The following is a 20,811-nucleotide window of genomic DNA, read 5'->3' on the forward strand; positions in this document are numbered from 1 at the left end:
TTTTATTAGTTATAATTAAACATTTACGTAACTATAAACCTGTATTCTCAACTCCTGCAGGGTAAAAATTATGCTAGTCAGTTTTAACATGCTCTATTCACAAACTAACTTAAGAACATTTTACACTGTTATGTCGCAGCTACATTTCTGTTAAATGTAGCTTTCTAGTTCAAATTCTTACTAAACTGTATTTTCTACAAATATATTTTAACCTCTGGGATCTGGAAGTCTCACACCTCCCACACCCTCATCCCCCCCCCACACACACACACACATCAGACAGACAGGAGGATAAATTGATATTATCCCAGCTTTACAGATAAAGTAACTGAGATAGATCAATAAAGTGACTTTCCCAAGGCCATACGGAGATTTACAGTTAGAGCTGGAATTAGAACTCAAAAGTTTCTAGTCTTGTGCACAGTGCACTAGATCTCACCTTCCCTTCAGTCATCATCAGCAAAGTGTTAGGTCTTGTGCTCAGCAAGACGAATCAACATACATCCATTAAAAGAAAATCCACCCATTCATATTTCTGGAGGGGTTCTCTGAAAGCTTATTTTACAAGTGTGGTTCTACTCTGAAAAATGACTCCATAAAAATGGCATTATAGGTGTTTCTTCTCTCTCACTGTCTTCCAGGTTAAAACAAAACAAACAAAAACACCCACAACTTTTTTTTTCTAACTGCCTGTCCTTCAAACTCATTCTATGACCTGAAAGTCAAGCTGAGTTCTTTCGTTTTCGCACATCATTGCCAGTAATAAAGGTTTTGCAATTATACTTTCATCTACACTACTCACTAGTGCAACCTCATTGAGGGCACAACTTGAAGACAGTGACAACAGTGCAAACCCAGTGGCATCTTCCCATGGATATCAATGATCTTTGGATCAGGCCCTTATGGTTAATTGGAATCAATGGCAAAGCTCCAATGAACATTTTTTGTTGATAATGCACAAAAAAGAATAGAATCCACTTTCCTCTCTCTTAGCTGTACTGGCTCTGCAGAGTTAACAAAAGTTAGCAGTAAGGGTACTTTTTTTTGGTCACAAGTCAGTAGATATACCAAGGAGTCAATGTGTTGATTAAGAGGGTGCCATTTTTATATAGTTAGTTATCAGAGCAGACCTACACATTCAGCACTTTAGAACTTCTAGGATTCAGAGTAGCAGCCATGTTAGTCTGTATTCGCAAAAAGAAAAGGAGAACTTGCTCAAATAAATTTGTTAGTCTCTAAGGTGCCACAAGTTCTCCTTTTCTTTTTTTTAGAACTTCTAGAAGAGAAAATTGCCATGGGACCCATTTTCCTAACGTTAACATGGACAGTTCAATTTATAGCTTTTTAAAACAGGTTTTAAACCCTATAGGTTTCCATCCTTCATACAACCACATCATTGGAACAATAAAACCCACACTTGAAGTTATAATCAGAATTATAGAAAGGCTTTTTAATTTCCTCCAGGGCCAAACAAACAAAAGCAAACTCTTTCCCACTGTTATTTTAATAAAAGTTGTCTGTTTGTGAACATCTGCTTCAGGAATTATCTTTAAAAGTTGTGATAGTTCTGGTATTTTATTCCTTCATTACTGGATAAGGAACACTTTTGTAAGGCTTTCCAGCAGGAATAAAATGAGTTGAAAACCTTAATAAATATTAACAAAGCATGAAAACCAGAATCCACAGGTTATCCTGCTATGAAATCAGGGGTGCTGGAATAATTTGTATAGTGGGGGTGCTGAGAGCCATTGAACCAAACTGTAAACCCTGGATATGATGGAAACCACTTCAAGCCAGGGGGTGCGGCAGCATCCTTAGTTCCAGCACCTATGTATGAAATTGTATATATATTATTTGCTGTAAGTCTGTGTGACTGCTCCAAAATCATGGGAGGAAAATTAATTAAAACAAAGGGAAAGACATTGGGAGAAAAAAGAAAAGCTTGGATGTGCAGACTGGATGTGACCATTTTTTAAAAAGACTTGGGTTAGGGACTGGCTGAGTATGACATCCCCTAAAAGGTAAAGTTATGGGACAGTATAAGCTAATACCCACATATCACTGTCAGTAGAAACATGCTAGCACTCCACATCATCACAAGGAACTTTCTTCTGCCTCATGTTAAAACCTCAGCAACATTGACCAACATTCAAGGTTGACATATGTACATAGGTTAGGTATGTGATGAGTTATACAGAGATCATGAGTTCATAATGGTGGGGTGGGAGAAGTATGGGGAAAAGGAAGGAGAAGTTAAGGATCCAGGTGAGAGGGCAAAGTGGGGAAGGGCAGACAGGTGATATCAGTCAAAATCATTGGCTGTTGCTAGTGGAAGCACTGGGAGATCTAATGTTCTGCTGGCTCTTGTGTCACTAGGGCAGAAGAGATAGACAAGATGGGTAAGGTAACATCTTTTATTGAACTAACTTTCGTTGGTGAAAGAGACAAGCTTTCAAGCTCCACAGAGCTCTTCTTCAGGTGGTCTCTCATGAACAGAAGTTGGTCCAACGAAGATATTACCTCACCCACTGTGCATCTCATATTGTGGGACAAACATGGCTACAACATGCAAACAACATAGGGCAGAAGAGTTTGTCTTCTGAAGGTGCTGCCTCTCTCTTGCTTTCTGCAGCTGGGCCTGGGCCTCCAAAAGAGCTCAGAAAGCCCTGTGCAGGAGGAGGATTCTATGAGACCGTACTGCTGGGACCAAGAGTAAAGAGTTGTGCCTGAGTCTCATGTGGAGGCAGGAGAGTGATCAGACTGTTTTATATATATTGCTCCAGGTCAGTTTGGCAGGAACTGTTTGTTTAGGTTATGCACTCCCTGAGGTTGAGATGGAAGAGAGGAGTGGTGGGGAGAACAGTTTCTGGGAATAATATAGAGGAATGTAAAGAGGAGGAAAACACACTGTGAGAGAGGAAAAAATTGGAAAGTAATTATGGGGAGAGGAGTGCAATGGACGGGGAGAGGAGTGCAATGGACAGGGAGAGTTCGGGGGGACAGCTGAAGGGTCACAATGGTAGGAGAGAGGTCGAACGATGAGTGACCAACAACCAATGACAGTACAGGAAAATGAAAATCCAGAGCGCAAGTTTCAGAGTTGAGTGATTGTGATATGAGGAACCTGTGAAGATCCTTCTGAGTCCAGTGCTCTGGGTCCATTCCTTTGGGTCAAGTCAGGTGGCTGGAAGGCCCAGACAACTTTCAGAGCCTTCACCTGGTGGGTGCTTAGGGAAAAGAACCCCAAAGGTCTGGGGCTTCTCAGGCTCCATCTTCTGTAATCTCCTTCTGGCAGCTGCTATGCAGAGTAAAGGGAGGCTGCACGGCCCAGTGCACTAGGCTGTCTCGTCTAGAGATACATCAACACTGCATGCTTCTTCTGGTAGCATGTAGAGCTCATGCATGCATCGAAAGAGTAGAGACACACCTAAAGGGCGTGCGTATGTACACTAGTACATACCCTATAAAGCTGTCTACTCACCAAGCCAGCCTCCCTGTTTACACTGCTATTTCATGTCCCGCTACCCTCCCTGCTGGAGGAGCCTTTCCCCATGCTGGAAAATACTCTGGCAGTGGAGAAAGACTCTGGCAGAGGGGGCGAGGCAGCAGGGAAAGACTCCAGTAACTCCCCACTGCTGGAGCCCTTCCCTCCACAAGGAAGGACTCCAGCAATGGAGAAAATCTCTGCAGGGGGTGGCAACAGGGAACGCCTGCAGTGTGGATGTAGATTGCTTTTCATGCCAGCATCAGTGACATGCAGTATAGTCTTTGTCCAGTGTGGTGTGGAAAGACAGTGACTTGAAGAATTTGAGAATCGTGGCATAATCCCAAAGTTTCCCCATATTGCAAATCTCACTAGCAATAGGTGCAGCCACCCTCCCAACAGAAGGAGCAGATATTGCTCTCTTATCTCTTCTTGAAAGTTTTGTGAACTGACCAGTATCATCTCTGCTGTATACAGACTGAGGTTCAGCCAACTTGCTCTCAGCCAACTCCTAGACAATTCCAGAGAAAATAAAAAATGCTGAGCCAAGCTTTCCCAGCATGGAATAATGATGACGTTGCAGTCCAGTCCATCTCACTTTCTTCCCTAGCAGCTTCCCATACATCCTGGAACTGAAGCTAGTGTAATCTTGTGCTTGGATTTTTCCATCTGAGATCGTCAACACTTTTTCCAGTGCAAGGTCTATTTAGTTACTGGAGTATGTTAGTTGTCTTCTGGTGTCGTCATGCTGCCCTCTTCAGCATTTCCTGAGCAGAAACTTGAATGTACCTCATGGAAATAAAACTTTCATTTTCCATTTAAAGCAATACAGAACCAATGCTCCCTACAGACTGGTGAATTACACAAGTTAATTCTGAACTTTATTCATGTCACTCCACTGCACTGTCAAATTGTTGACATCATCTGCAATTCTGAGGTTTGTCTTTCACTAAAGTGCATTGCTCCAGCTTGTTGTCAAGTCAGGCTTATGTTCCTTTTAGAAAAACAAAGACAACTCATACCTTAAAGATCCATTTTGACACGGATTTCCTATGTGAACATAGAGATACACAGAAAAGAGCAATGAAAGAGGTTCCTGTGAGTTAAAATGATAAATTGCTACCTTCTTTCTGCTGCTTGATTCTGTTCTCCCTTCTGCTATTTCCCAAGAACAGAAAAGGTCAAATCATTGACCTACTGCAACTCAGTATTTTTCTAACAATAAACACAAATGTTTAAATGGCATCTCCTATAGTCTCATCCTGTGGTTATCCTCCTAGGAAGCCAGTGACAAGCATGTTTGGATAGCAAGTAAATTATAAAATGTGAATGAAGCTCTCTCACACACTTGAAAAAATAGAGTTCAGATGGTTAGCAATAGGTGACATAGTGATATTTACTGCAAAGTAGCCTTATATAGAGTTTCTTCCATCACCAACTAAACTTGATCTCAAGAAAATTAAAAAATGTAGTTTTGGTCCTTAGCAAATAAGGTACTGATTAATACACTTTGAGAAAAATTGGACTTTTTCCAATGGCCTCACATATTAGTAAAAGTCCAGCAAAAAAAGTAATATAGATATAGACAGGTAGGCACTGATATAAAAACTATTATGGTTTATATTATAGTACCTACAGAGATAGGGACCTGTTGTGATAACAGGACCAACAAATTTTTCCTAATTATAAGCTCAACTGTAAAAAAATGAGTGAAAGTTCATAGATTGTCACAATGGCTTGTTAGATAAAATTGTTCAAGAAAAGGTGAAGGAGAAGACAGGAGGACTGAATTAATTTAAACAGAAAGGGGTTTTACTGATACTACTCAAGGACCATATTAAGATTATGACTGGTAAATAAGAAAAGTAGAGGACTGGAAATTAATGAATCAAAACTAATGTGTTAGCAGTTAGGCCCATTGGTAGACAAAATAATGAGAGGATGGACTATTTTACCCAACACTCACTTCTGGAGTTCTTAAAAACCAAAGATTTTTGGGAAAAATTAACAGAAGCAGCAACTGTCTTCCAACAACCGCTGCAGTATCCTTTATCATCCTGGCTGCCACCCTTACTATTTCCTGGGACCTTAGGCCTTCCATGTCATAATCCTGATTCCTGACAGATGTCCTGACCAGACCAAGAGAGAGAGAAGGACCCAGATGACACCACCACCTCCACTGGCTCCAGCTAAATACCAAACACCACCTGGAATAGGAGACTTTGTCTTCCCCCTCCCTCCCGTGAACTTTTCCTTCCCCATCTTATTTCTTTTCTTTCCTCTCTCTCTCCTTTTGCCTTCTGTTTAATAAGAGTCCTACTTAATTGGCTATGTACACTGCTGAGATCCTGTGACTAGAGAGGCAACTAAATGACCTAAACAGCCTAATATTGGTACAAGTTTGTCAGGTCTCAGAATGGCTGATAAGAATCCTAGAATCATAGAAGATTAGAGTTGAAAGAGACCTCATGAGGTCATCTAGTCCAACACCCTGCTCAAAGCAGGACCAACCCCAACTAAATCATCCCAGCCAGGGCTTTGTCAAGCTGGACCTTAAAAACCTCTAAGGATGGAGATTCCACCATCTCCCTAGTGAAATAGTTTTTCCTAATATCCAACCTAGACCTCCCCCACTACAACTTGAGACCATCGCTCCTTGTTCTGTCATCTGCCACCACAGAGAACAGCCTAGCTCCATCCTCTTTGGATCCCCCTTCAGGTAGTTGAAGGCTGCTATCAAATCCCCCCTCACTCTCCTCTTCTGCAGACTAAACAAGCCCAGTACCCTGAGCCTCTCCTTGTAAGTCATGTGCCCCAGCCCCCTAATCATTTTTGTTGCCTTCCACTCGCTTCTCTCCCATTTGTCCACATCCTTTCTGTAGTAGAGGAACCAAAACTGGATACAATACGCCAGATGTGGCCTCACCAGTGCTGAATAGAGGGGAATAAACACTTCCCTTGATCTGCTGGCAACGTTCCTACTAATGCAGCCCAATATGCCATTAGCCATCTTGGCAACAAGGGCACACCACTGACTCATCTCCAGCTTCTCATCCACTGTAATCTCCAGGTCCATTTCTGCAGAACTTCTGCTTAGCCAGTCAGTCTCCAGTTCATGGGATTCTTCTGTCCTAAGTGCAGGACTCTGCACTTGTCCGGGTTGAACCACATCAGATTTCTTTTGGATCAATTCTCCAATTTGTCTAGGTCACTCTGGGCCTTATCCCTACCCTCCAGCATATCTACCTTTCCCCCCCCAGTTTAGTGTCATCCATGAATTTGCTGAGGGTGCAATCCATCCCATCATCCAGATCATTAATGAAGATGTTGAACAACAACGGCACCTGGACCGACCCCTGGGGCACTCCACTTGATACAGGCTGCCAAATAGGTATCGAGCCATTGATCACCACCCATTGAGCCCAATGATCTAGTGAGCTTTCTATCCACTTATAGTCCATACATCCAATCCATAGTGCTATGCCTATATTCTTCCAGCAGTGAGGTTGCAAGTCAAAGTGAACACCAGAGACAGAAGCTACATTTTTCTATCTTTTTGTTCTTTTCTCTCCCCTTTTGTGTGTATTTGTCTCGTTTTGTCATCTTAGAAGATGGGATTGGACTTTAACAGCAGCAGCAGCAGCAGCAGCAGCGACAGCTCCAGCCCATCTCAACTAACTTCTCTTTTCTCCAGAAAGGATAGTTACCACCATTTTTGATACCATCTAAAAAACTATGAAATAAGAAGAGTTTTTCCTACAGAAAACTTTCTCTAGTTAAAGAGAAAAGGAACAAGGCATGTTGTTCAAATGACAGTTTTATTTTACACTTTATATTTCAAAAGCTTCAATTGTTTTTACTTCTTTTCTTTATCTTTAATAAAAGATTAAATGGATATTTAATGGTGTGCTTTGCCATGGTACTAAGCAGGCTGAGGTTTCTGTATACCAAACACCAAACCTTTTTAAAAACTGTTTAATGTTAGACAGTTTCAGAGTCACGTTCACACCTTTAACTCTTTGGACCCTTTAGTCCATCTAAATGAATACAACGTACCCCATGTTGTCAGACACAGTTCAAACACATAGCAAGAGCAGTCCCTGATCCAAAAAGCTTACAAGCTAAATAGACAAGAGATATGAAGGAAGTATTATCATATCCATTTTACAGATGCAGAATTGAGGCACAAATAAATTAAATAAGTTGCCCATGGTCAGACATGAGCTGGGAACCGAACCCATATCTCCTAAATCCCCATCCAGTGGCTAAGCCACAAGGTCATCTTTCCTCAAAAATAGAATTTCTCTATTAGCAATAGCCAATATTCAGCCATTGTTTGTAGAGTTGGCGAACTGCTGTGCTCTAGGTTCATGTACTTCATGAAACCTTTATTGCCACATCACTTTGGTCTTTTGCAGTATTTTGAAATCAAATGCAGGTATTGCAGGATCAAATTTCTCTGTGGCAGCCAGGCAGAGTGCCAATACATGGGCCCCCTTGTATGGGCAGAGTCTTGTTTGGAAAGTATCCATGTGGCTATACTTATAGAGAAATTGTGTATTTGGGAGAAAGGATGATATTGTGCTTAAGGCGCTGAATGGGGACTCCAGAGATCTGGGTTCTCCTACTGGGTCTGCCACAGACTTTCTGTGGGTCTTTGGGCAAATTGCTTCTCTGTGCCCCAGTTCCTCATCTATATATTTCTCATGTTGCAGATGAAGACCTGAGGCACACAGAAGTTAAGTGGTGGCTACAGAAGAATTCTAACATTCATGTATATTGGATGCAATTCACCTCCATGGGAGGGACAATCTCAAGACCTGTGCACAATGTCAGACCTGGGGTAATTATTGATCAGACCTGGACAAATACTGGGAAAAATATTAAACAATCAATTTTTAGGCATTTAGAGGATAATAGGGTTATAAATAATTGCCAATATGCATTTGTCAAGAACAAATCATGCCAAATCAATCTAATTTCCTTCATTGAAAGGGTTATGGGCCTAGTGGGTAGGGGAGAAGCAGTAGATGATTTATCTTAATTTTAGCAAATCTTTTGTCATTGTCCCACACAACATTCTCATAAGCAATCTAGGGACATTTGATCTACATTAAATTACTGTAAGGTGGTTACATAACTAGTTGAAAGCCCATACTCAAAGGGTAGTTATCAATGGTTTGCTGTCAAACTGGGAAGAGGTATCTAGTGGGTCCTACAGGAGTCTGTCTGGGTCTGGTACTATTCAATATTTTCATTAATGACTTGGATAATGGAGTGGATAGTATGCTTATAAAACTGGCAGATGACACTAAGCTGGGAAGGGTTGCAAGCATTTTGAAGGACAAGATTAGAATTCAAAAGGACCTTGACAAATTGGAGAACTGAAATAAACAAAATGAAATTCAATAAAGAGAAGAACAAAATATTCAATTAGGAAGGAAAAATCAAAATGCACATCTACAAAATGGGGAATAACTGCCTAGGCAGTAGTAGTGCAGAAAGTAATCTAGCGGTTATAGTGGATCACAAACTGAACGGGTCAACAGTGTGATACAGTTACTAAAAAAACACAAGGAGTGTGGTGGCACCTTAAAGACTAACAGATTTATTTGGGCACAAGCTTTTGTGGGCTTGAACCCACTTCCCTGGATGCAAATGAGTTCTAGCCCACGAAAGCTTATGACCAAATAAATCTGTTAGTCTTTAAGGAGCTACCAGACTCCTTGTTGTTTCTGTGGACACAGACTAACACGGTTACCCCCTGATACAGGTTACTAAAAAGGCTAATATCATTCTGGGGTGGATCAACAGGAATGTTGTACATTAGACATGGAGGTAAATTGTCTCACTCTATTTGGCACAGTTGAGGCCTAAACTGGAGTACTGTGTCCAATTCTTGGTGCCCAATTGGACAAATTGGAGACAGTGATAAAAAAGTTTTAGAAAACCTGCCCTATGAGGAAGGGTTAAAAAACTGGGCATGTTAATCTTGGACAAAGATGACAAAGGAAATCGGAGACTAGTATTCAAATATGTTAAGGGCTGACAGTGATTAGTTGTTCATGTCTCCATGAAGGTATGGACAAGAAGTAATGAGCTTAATCTGCAGCAAGGGAGATTTTGGTTAGATATTAGGAAAAGTGTTCTATCTATATGGATAGTTAAGCATTGGAATAGGCTTCTGAGAGGGGCTGTGGAATCCCTGTCATTGTAGATTTTTAAGAACTAGTTAGACCTGTCAGGGATGATCTTGGCATATTTGGTCCTGTCTCAACATAGGGGCTGGACCTGATGATCTTTCAAGGCCCTTCCAGCCCTACATTTTTATGATTGTATATGGGACATGTGCCTTATGCTAGCTTTTTCAGAGTGGTGACATTAAAGAGCCTGTTCTTCAATCCTTACTCATACAAGGAATCCTTACTCATGTGGGTAGTTCCATTGACTTAAATGGGCCTATTTGCATATAAGTGTCAGTGAAGTGAGTAAACTTTGTAGGATCAGGATTGTATTTTGGAAAGTCCCTACAAGAAAATAGTTAATTGTCTCAAACGGAATTGATATGAAGCTAGAATTCACTTCACCTAGGCCCGCACAATAGATTACCTCCTACATCATAACCTATATGCTTAGGAAACGGTGAGAATTCTCACCAATAACTAATCACTGGCAGAATCTTAATCGTCAAGCAACAAGCTGACTGTTCTGATAATCTGTGTGTAATGAAGAGATGAACCCAAGCCTGACTTACTTAAGGTTCTTATAGGATGATGATTGTGTAGAGTAATTTACTTGGAAAATACATATTAAAATGCTATAATTTAATCAAAAAGTCTATTTACCAATATCAAATATTGTAAACCTTCTTGAATATTTTAGAGGTTGGGTTTTCTATTATATAATACTAGCAAGTAGTTTATAATTTAAAAACTACTAAAATGAATGTGGTCAACAACATGAAGAGTTCATCGCACTTTCCCAGTCTGAGAAAAGGAAAAGAATAGACTAGATTGTGTACTTACTGCCAGTATGTTTGGATAACCTACTACTATATTCAGATTTCTTAAATCTCAGTAGGAACACAATAGTAGCTAAATGCTACATCTTTTCTTAAAGAGTGATTTATTTAAGATGCATCTCAATCCCCATCTCCTCTCTAAAGGAAAACTGAAGAAAGATTTTTAGCTTTGTTTTAAAACCAAACCCTGGCTAAACTTTAAAGACTGTTGCTAGAGTCAATAAAAAGTAACTATACAATTGTATTTTGATATACTTGACCTGCCAAAAATATTTGACTGAAAGTTGTATTAGTTCCTCAAGTATCAGCATAAGTTATGTGCTTAGTTGAACCAGTAAGAAATGGCTTTGATCGGTGCAAGTCATTACATAGCATTTCCCCTTGTGACACCAAGCTAAGAATAAGAATGTAGACTAAACAAAGTATATTCTCCCTATTTTCAAACATTTGATTCTGAGAGATGACCATGATTTCCAATAAATGTGCATGTTTCCTTTCTGGTATCTGGGAATTTTGGGATCATATATATTTGCAACTTTTAAGTCTACACAACCGTGCGTTTCTAGTTTGGGATCTGGAGAATGATGATTGTTTTTCTTGTTGTAAAGAGACTTTATGAACCATAAAAGGACTTTTCTCTTGCCAGGGGATTACACTTGTTGATAGGTGCCAGGATGAAAGCTACAGAGCTTTAATGGTTCTGACATACAGAAATGCTCTGGTGAGCAAGCTCGCCTTTCGAGGACACTGAAGTCAGCGAAACAGTCACATCCAATATCATTATATTATATTTATATTGTGCATTTTATCCCCAAAGATAAAAATTGCATTTCACAAACTCTATGAATATACCACCCCTGAAATGCAGCCTGAGGTAGAGGACTGTAGACAAATAGTACATGGCACACAGAACAATAATAGGGAAAGGGGAACTTTTGGCCCAGACATTAGAACTAACCTTTTACTTGTATAAAAAGTGCCACAAAGTCCACAACTAATCTGGTTTCTAGAATCTTATCAAAATTCATACACACAGCATACAGTATACTGCATGCCACCCAAATGATCTATCTCAGAGGACGCCGGAATATGAACCTGTGGTTTCAGGAAGTCAAAGTTTTACAACAATGAGTGAAACTCGCTATTCTAAGGGCTAAAGTGGAATTCAAGTGGTGCACAGGCCTTGTGCTGGGACAAGTTTCACTGTCAGCCCCTAAAAACAACCACTCCAATGGTGCCATTCCTAAAAGATCTAAGATACCCATAGATAATGTCAAACAACGTTTTATCAAGTCAAACTGGAGGAAATTCAGGTTCAAATGATACAGTTTGGGTTTTTAATTTTAAAAGTTAATCAGCTCTCAACTACATTATTTGTTATTATTATTATTATTACTACAATAGCTCTTAGGAAGCTCGATCAAGGCCCATCGTGCCAACAAAGAAGACAATCCCTGCCTCAGACAGCTCATAGTCAATGTCAGACAGGATGTAATATATGGACTAAATAGACAAACGGGCAAGAATGAGTGAGAGGATAATGTAACAAAACGAACAGAGTTTAACAGAAAAATAGACATCACAGCTTGGCACTTGTCTAACCATTGCCAGCTGGTGGCAAATTTTAGGCATATAACAGTGGTGGGATTTAAAAGGTGACCAGGTGACAGCTTTTGCAAGTTTGATGAGGAGTTTTACTCATCTACAGAGGATAGCCTGGGAGAAAGCAAGGTAGTACTTGATGGAGAAGAGGACAAGCAGGCAATTGAGCCTGCCATTGCTGGCAGAGTAAAGGCAGATGGTAGCTTCATATATTAGTTGATTTGATGGGGATGGAACAGCTAAATGTTGAAGGGACTTGAAAGCAAAGACAAGGAGTTTATGTTTGATGTGGAGGAAGAGGGAGGGAATATTTTAGGTTTTTTAAAAATGGGGAGTGACTCCATTGACGCAAAAATGAAAATGGAAAATTCTCTAAATGAAATCAGAGGCAGATTTCTCCAAGGATTAGGTATGTTTACATCTATATGGAATTACATCTTTATGTGCTTTGATATCTGTGCTCCCAGTCATGAGACTCTGATCAGAGACTTTGAAGCTTGTTAGGTCAACTCCCCTGTTTATCTAAACCCCAATTATGCAAAGGTTTCCAATGTCACCACAGATCTTTCAATGAGCTTTAATTTTGAAGCACTGCCATTTTAACTTTTGTTTTGTTCTTCAAATGATGTGAAAACAGGTGAGCTGGGGATTGACATGGCAAGTTTGTCAAAAATATGAAATGTCAATGAGCCTAAATAGGCTTGTCTACTTCGATTATCTGCTACAGGAGCTGTAAATTTAAAGGACAATCCCTGTGATTTCTGCTTGGAAGAATTTGCTATTTGGTTTGAGAAATCTCGTGCATGAAAGGTTGTGTAAGAAGGGCTATTTTTAACCTGTATAGGAAAGTATAGCTTTTGCCACTTACTGAGATCCTAACTGGTCTTTGTGCCATGCTTATAGGTACCCTTGTTCCTCTGCAAGGGACTGACAATTTTATTCCTTTGCGGACCTAATATTCTTAAAACAGACATTCAGGAGAGGATGTTGGTATAAGGACTTGCCAGGAAATGATATTTAGCATCCACTTCCCTGAGGTGTCTCAGCTGCAGATAAAAGAGGGAGAGAGAATGTTTTCTGGAGTTGTAACACAGGATACATAGTCACTGGCAAAGAATAAGTGCAGAGTTTTGTTTTGTTTTTCCTTCTGGCAACTGGTGAGCTGTGTGTTTTGGCCCATTGTATAAAGACGACTTATACTGTATGAGGCCCTAAATAAGGGAGAGTCTCTTCCCAAAAGGGGAAGCCAATGTTTGCAATGAGTCTCCACTACCTAGGTGAATTTCAAGTTGGCTTTAAGGCATTTTCTGAATGCTCAAATAAGATGTAAAGTATTTATAGATACTGCACAAAAATATTTAAACATTCTTCTAAACAGGGTTATACAGTCACAGCAAGAAGACATATGGCCCATGCTTCTCCAAACAATATAGCCATGCACACATTTAAAATATCCTGTTTGTTTAATTTTTTTTAAAGAACTTCATATTTCAAAGTTTGTCCTTTAGCACAGGACTGGCAAGGTACTGTAATCCCTAAATACGACGTTTAGATTATAGCCCGCTGCACAAGAAAACATTTAATGTGTCTGACATTTTTATTTGGATTTAATCTGTATTTGAATAAGCCTCTGTCACTGAGGCAGTTCAAAGGCAGGACTTATTGACAAAATGATCAGCTCAGCAGCCTAAGATGATACCCTCTTAGAAGAAAACCTAAAATGATATCCTCTCCTAGATGAAAACCACTGTGTCTTCCTAGAAGATAAAGGAAGGTTCTCAAACACTCATCTAACAACAAAGAGGGAAATTGGACCCTTGTACAGATAGAAAACTAGGACATCTCTGCCTGATCAGAGACACTATTCTGCTAAAAGGCTTTTCTTTGCAATCCTGTCAAAGAGCCAAGTTCTAGAAAGAGTAGTGTATTACTGTAAAAGGAATATTCACAATGTTTAGAGCACATTCCAATGTATCAAGAATACACAGACTATAAAAGAGTAACAGTAACCTTATTTATATATAAATTGGCACATGGATACCATGGCGATAGGCTCCCTTTAGAAACACCCTGGCTCACATTAGACAGAAAACTGTTTACATGTAAAATGCATTCCTTAGAAACTAAATAGTGTAATCATGATGAATTTTAAACTTGTATTTTACAAATCCCTCCTTGTGTAAATCAACACTGCTCCATTCTATGAAACTTCTCTTATATCCTCAGCTGAGCATACAGTACAGCCCTTTGATTTTATGTTGCTTGGGGCTTTGTTTGCCTTTAACTTTTATCAGTTCAAAAATGAATCATCTAAATCCCTCAATCCACAGCATTTTAAAACATTATTATTATAAATTTATTATTTATTAAAAGGACACTATACAGAGGTTCAGAATATTAACCAACTTGACTCTTTCAATCTATTATTTCTCAGTGATGGCATAATCCAGGTAGGTAGCACCCAAAAAATCCAGTTTCTGTGTGTGTCTACCTCCCTGCCATGCTGCTGAATCAGCGATGCCATACTAGCTCAGTAGTGCAACTGATAGTTGCCAGTACTGTAGCAGAAACTGGTTCCTCCCCTCCCTCCCAGCCCCAAGCAGCTGGCAGCCTCTCAGCAGGTGTCATGGGAGTGGAATTGCTGCCCTTTCTCTGCAATTGAGAAGCACAGTGTGATGTTATGAGCAACAATATGTAAATACAGTAGCTCCCAGGTGGCCCTGCATAACAAAGATCATCAGGCTGGATGTGCCTAAGGAAAGAACTCAAGGTGTATATGGAGGTAGCAGGGGATAAGAAGCAGCACTATGAAGTAGACCTGCTGGAAGCAGGAGACAATGTGGTAAATAGGGCAGAAGATTCCAGCATGGGTGAACAGAGGCATAGCAAACTTGGAAGAGGGAGTCAGAGTAGGGCTTAAATAGCTATTTAACTAAATCTTTACAAAAAAAGGGTGGGGGGGCAAAATCCTGTTCACCTGCCTTACACAAGAAGGCCCCTTGAACCACTGTACTCTCATGAGTAAAGCGAGGAGGATTTGGCCTAATCCTGAACAGAATGAAATCAGTGCCCTAAATCAGTAGTTCTCAACCATGGGTACACCTACCCCTGGGGGTACGCAGAGGTCTTCCAGGGAGTGCACCAACTCAACTCATCTAGATATTTCCTTAGATTACAATAGGCTACATAAACAGCACTAGCGAAGTCAGTACAAACTAAGATTTCACACAGACAATGATTTGTTTATAAGGCTCTATCTACTATATGCTGAAATGTAAGTAAAATATTTACATTCCAATTGATTTATTTTATGATTGTATGGTAAAAATGAGAAAGCAAGCCATTTTTCAGTAATAGTGTGCTGTGACACTTTTGTTTTTTTATGTCTGATTTTGTAAGCAAGTAGTTTTTAAGTGAGGTGTAAGTTGGGGATATGGAAGACAAATCAGACTCCTGAAAGGGGTACAGTAGTCTGGAAAGACTGAGAGCCACTTCCCTAAATCATTAGAACAGCACCATGTACAGGGACATATTAATCATGATGTAAGCAGGCACCATTCTAAGAACTTCCATGGAGTTGTACTCGGTTAGGCCAGAGGTGAATTTGACCCACGGAGTGTAAATCAAATACTAAAACAATGATCAGAGAAGCAAATCCAGACTGGCTGATCTCATGCTATAAAGTTTATTATGTCTGTAAACTCAGCTTAATGCTCTTGCATAATAGTAAAAATAGCTTTTATTCTGAGTGAAATAGGCAGTCATAACAGCCCCAACAATGACACTGACTTTTAAAGCACCCAAAGCTCTGTCTCACATTTGGGCCAAATCATATTGTTATAACTATTACTTCACTCCAAGCTTTTTTTTTTTTTTTAAATTTGATATAAATCTATTTGGATTTTTATTGTCAAAAATTCAAGAATTACTTTAGGATGTGCCAAGCCAATGCTAGCGAATAAATCTTTACAATCAGGCAATTAAGATTCCCTTCAAAGGAATGCAATTTTCCCATGTCAGTTTTATTTCACAGCACTTTAATATTGCCAGTCACTTTTCACTCTCTACTTGCCATGAATATTAAAATATTTAATACTGGATTATTGTTTCAAAGCAGAATTAAAAGCCAACTACAGACTGCATCAATGTCTTTTTAGTCAAATTTTTCTACAACAAAACCCCAAATTATCTGTCGCTTTAATAATCCATATGGCCTACTGGACCAACTATTAAACTGGGACTCTAGACACCTGGGTTCTAGTCTTTGCTCTGCCCATGGTCTGCTGTTTGACTTTGGGCAGGCAACTTCATCTTTCTGTGCATTAATTCCCCCATCTGTAAAATACACATAATGATACTGACCTCTTTTATAAAGTGCTTTGATATCACTGGATGAAAAGGGCTAGGTATTATTATTATTACCTGCAGCTATCATTTGGGACATTGTTCCTCAAAGCAATCAAATGACAAAATGGCAACTTCTGTGCATGCATTTGATTGACTAACAAATCTCATTTTTTTACGAGGTTCAGAGAGCTTGATTCTCAATTTTAAGTAAGGGAGTGGTAATTGGTCAGTACTCTAAAGTAAAAAATGGCACTGAAGTCTGCTGAAAAAACATTGTGAAAGTTATTATCCCTAGTAACGAAGATACCTTCACTTTTGGGTCTCTAACTACAAGAAACCAATCTTATAGTTATAACTATATGCAGCAATGATCTTTATTTCAAAGTTGTGTATCACCAGAATCAAGCCACAGGCCTTTCCTAACAGATATCTCTATATTTTGATGATTATTCTGCCATCTCAATCCTAGAGATTTTTAAACATTCTGTGCCGCGGAGGGCAAAAATATTTCATACGTACCCAAATTGGGCATGAAGAGAGATTTCAGACTACAGCCAATCATTGCTTTTCAAACTAAAAAAATACCCACAAGATAATCCCTGTGTGGCCATTTTTAACATGGAATTGCAAGTCACATTTTGGGTCTAGCAACACACAGTGATGTATCCTTTTAGACCACTATTCAGCTGTAGCCTCACAACCCCACTACAGCAGGTAGAATGAGTCTGTAGCGTGCGCACACACATGTACATGCGCACGCACACACACACACACACACACACACACACACACACACTGTTAAACAGCTTGAATCAGGTAACTGGAGCTCTCTCACCACCAGTAAAATAATGTCGGGCCTGTTCCTGTGTGTGTCCCCCACCCACTGGTAGTCTTGGCCGTGGCCTTTACATTTCTGTTTTAAGAGGAATCAGAATAAAAGATTCAAGTTCCTCATGCTTCAGGTGCATCACAGATAGCGGCAATCCTTCAGATGTCAAGATCTTGACCACCCTTACTACATTATAATGTCTGAGACACAACAGTCGTTTCCTATTTTAAGGTGGGTAAACACTGACCTTTAACTACTATCACTGGATTTTGCTTTGGGACATCAAGTAATTTTGTTCTTGCCACCTTTAAAAACCTATTGGAGGGAAAGTCCTGAAGAATTCAAGCTTGATTGCCCCTCATCCTCTCTTCTTTCCTTCCCTTTACCCCCCGCCCCCCAAAAAGAATAACCATCTTATTGGTTTCTGTTGGGTATATACTGAATCTGTGACCTCAAGAAGCAAAATTAGCCTGATTTTTAGGGGAGCACTCTGCAGCTCCCACTGAAATCGGTGAGCACTGTGCCTCTGAAAAAATCTGGGAAAAGTACCTGAAATTTAAATGAGAGCTAGTGACGAGTATGAGGAAGGACTCTCTTCTGTCAGGAATCACTATTACAGCTTTCAATATTTAATGTCCTTCAGTGAAGATGCCAGTTTTCCATTTCATCTCCCCTGATGAAAACTCTTTTGATGTTTAATGGCTTTTTAGGTGTAGATGGCTGTTTAGTTATTAGAGTAAATGGAAACTAAATGAACAGATAATCAGGATGCAGGAAGACATATGTACAATTTATGCCAAGGTCAGGGGCTAACTTTGGTGTTTGTGTTTGACTAATGTCTTACCTTCCATAACAGCACAGCCAACAACAGGAAGATGAGAATTCCCACCAGCAAACTAATAGCAATGATCCATCCCACAACATAACCACGAGGCTCCAGATTGTGCAAGGCCTCAAAGACCACCTACAAAGCAATTAGAAAAGATCTTTTACAACTGGAAGCTGTATAGTTTTCCCTGGTACTCATCTTATTAAATACACAGCAGTTCAGTTTCACTGATCATATTTCTAATGTAAACAAATGTTGAGATGAACTGTACATAGCTGTTTAAAATGACAAGCATGGAATGTGTCCTCAATATTGTGCTTTCAGATTATTTTTCGTAAAGATTTCCTTAAAAATTGGATTTGAGTCTCAGTAAATATCATTCAACAAATACCTGCTTTGTCATTTTCCCCCAGATACTGATCTTGCTTCAGTACCTGCCTTCAAATGTGAACAGAGGTTTGCAAAGAACACTTTATCCTCCTGTTGGTACAAATTCCCATGACACTGAAAACATTTTGCACTTCATTCATCAATTTTTCAATGGTGCCAAATTCCCAGATACTTCATATGGAAAACCGCATATGCTGAATGTATAAACTGAATACATATGCAGAATGTTCCTCCTTCCTTCATTCACTACCCCACTTCAAGAGATAATGCCGTTTGAGTGAAGCTAGGGTTTCACTGGGGTCCTCCTCATTCCAGACCCATTCCCTGTGCACTTTAACAAGTGCATAGTGAATGAAGAAAGGACTCCTGAGGATCCCTGACCTCATTCACTGTAAACTTTCTGCTACATATACTTCCCTGTGTTGCAATGTCAACCATGCACATGTCCTATATATTGCCTTCCTTAGCTGCGCATTTAGGTGAGCAAAATGTATTGCTCTTACACTGTGTCTGAATTTCAAAAGCTTATAATTCAGTCAATTCAAAACCAATTTTCACTGGAAAACTCAGAAGTGATTCTCTTCAAGGGAGGCTATTTCCCTGTCAAATTTCATCACATTAACCTCAACCTCAAACAGCTAGGACTGTTTTTTAAAAGGGGGAAAGAGAATGTTCCTCCTCCCACCCAGGCTTAACGATTTTTGCTCAAACTTTTTCAAAAATTCACATTTGGTTAGGAATTGTTGACTGGAACATTTTAGCCAGAAAGGAAAATTTTGGAAATTATAAGTGACTGAAAACAGGGAGTTAGAATTCATAACCATCATAACTTTAAGATATTTCTATGGGAAGAGAATATAAACGGCATGCTTCCACCCAGGGGCGGCTCCACCAATTTTGCTGCCCCAAGTAGTTGCCACCGAATCGCCGCTGTGGGACACGGACTGCCGTCCCATTCTAAATGCCGCCCCAAGCACCTGCTTGGAAAGCTGGTGCCTGGAGCTGGCCCTGTTTCCACCTGTGAAACGTTCATGGGTTGGGCAAAGTGGTGCTTTTCCAACTCCTCCTTTCCCTCTCATCCCTTCTGCTCCTTGTCATTGAAACAGCACCGTTTATGACACAGCACTGGTGTGTGTGGGAGGAGGAGGGGTTATATCATACAAATGTACATACATGGCTACAGAAATTATCTGTAGAAATTAAATACACAAGTAAAAGAAAGCTAAAATTTGGGGCCTTCTACCTTTGATAGTGCCTTGCTAAATAACTCCTCATGACAGCATTCCAGCCAGTGGTGAGCTGGAGCTGGTTCGCACCAGTTCACTAGAACCGGTTAAATTTAGAAGCCCTTTTAGAACCAGCTGTCCCACGGAACATCCGGTTCTAAAAGGGCTTCTAAATTTAACAACTGGCCAAAAGTGGCGCCTTAGGTGCCGACTCCGTGGGTGCTCCAGGGCTGGAGCACCCACGGAGAAAATTTGATGGGTGCAGAGCAGCCACCGGCAGCTCCCTACCCTGTGCCCGGCCCCAGCTCACCTCCACCTCCTCCCCTGAATGTGCCACCCCGCTCTGCTTCTCCGCGCCCCCCCAAGCTTCCCGCAAATCAGCTGTTCACGTGGGAAGCCTGGGAGGGCTGAGAAGAAGGCTGCAGCTTCATGCTCAGGCCCAGGGAGGCGGAGTGGAGGTGAGCTGGGGGTGTGAGGAGGGCCGCCTGTGCCGCAGCAGGTAACCCTGGGGGGAGGGAGGGCGCAGGGGAACCGCTCCTCGCCCCAGCTCACCTCTGCTTCCCTGGGCCTGAGTGCCAAGCCGCTGCCTGCTTCTCAGCCCTCCCAGGCTTCCTATGCGAACAGCTGATTCGCGGGAAGCCAGAGGCACAGAAGCAGAGCAGGGCGGCACGTTCAGTGGAGGCGGAGTGGAGGTGAACTGGGGCCGGGCGCGGGGCGGGGTGGGGAGCTGCTGGTGGTTGCTCTGCACCCACCAAATTTTCCCCGTGGGTGCTCCATCCCCAGAGCACCCACAGAGTCGGTGCCTAAGGCACCACTTTTGATGTGATCAGTAGGGGGAGCAGCCACTCACCCTGCTCCCCCCTCAGCTAAGCTCCCCCACCCCTAGGAGCCAGAGGGACCTGCCGGATGCTTCCTGGGAGCTGCCCCAGGTAAGCACCGCCAGGACTCCCCACCTCGCCCCCTGGCAGGTCCCTCTGGCTCTTAGGGGCAAGGGGGGCTCCCACTACAGTGGCCCACGAGACCCACCTGCTCAGTTCTGGGGGCAGTCAGGGGACAGGGGAGGGGGATGGATGGGGTGGGGTC

The 20,811-nt window shown here is 41.1% G+C and overlaps 1 protein-coding gene across 1 annotated transcript in view; it reads right to left on the reverse strand.

The window, feature by feature from the left end:
* Positions 1-20,811, reverse strand: part of ITGA9 (integrin subunit alpha 9) — a 299,826-nt gene that overhangs the window by 5,804 nt on the left and 273,211 nt on the right. The window contains exon 27 of the mRNA XM_038393132.2: positions 18,128-18,247. Coding sequence (XP_038249060.1) covers positions 18,128-18,247 — 120 coding nt within the window. The remainder of the gene's footprint in view (positions 1-18,127; positions 18,248-20,811) is intronic.

This window comes from Dermochelys coriacea, chromosome 2 (assembly GCF_009764565.3).
Source record: "Dermochelys coriacea isolate rDerCor1 chromosome 2, rDerCor1.pri.v4, whole genome shotgun sequence".
In the NCBI taxonomy this organism is placed as follows: Eukaryota; Metazoa; Chordata; order Testudines; family Dermochelyidae; genus Dermochelys; species Dermochelys coriacea.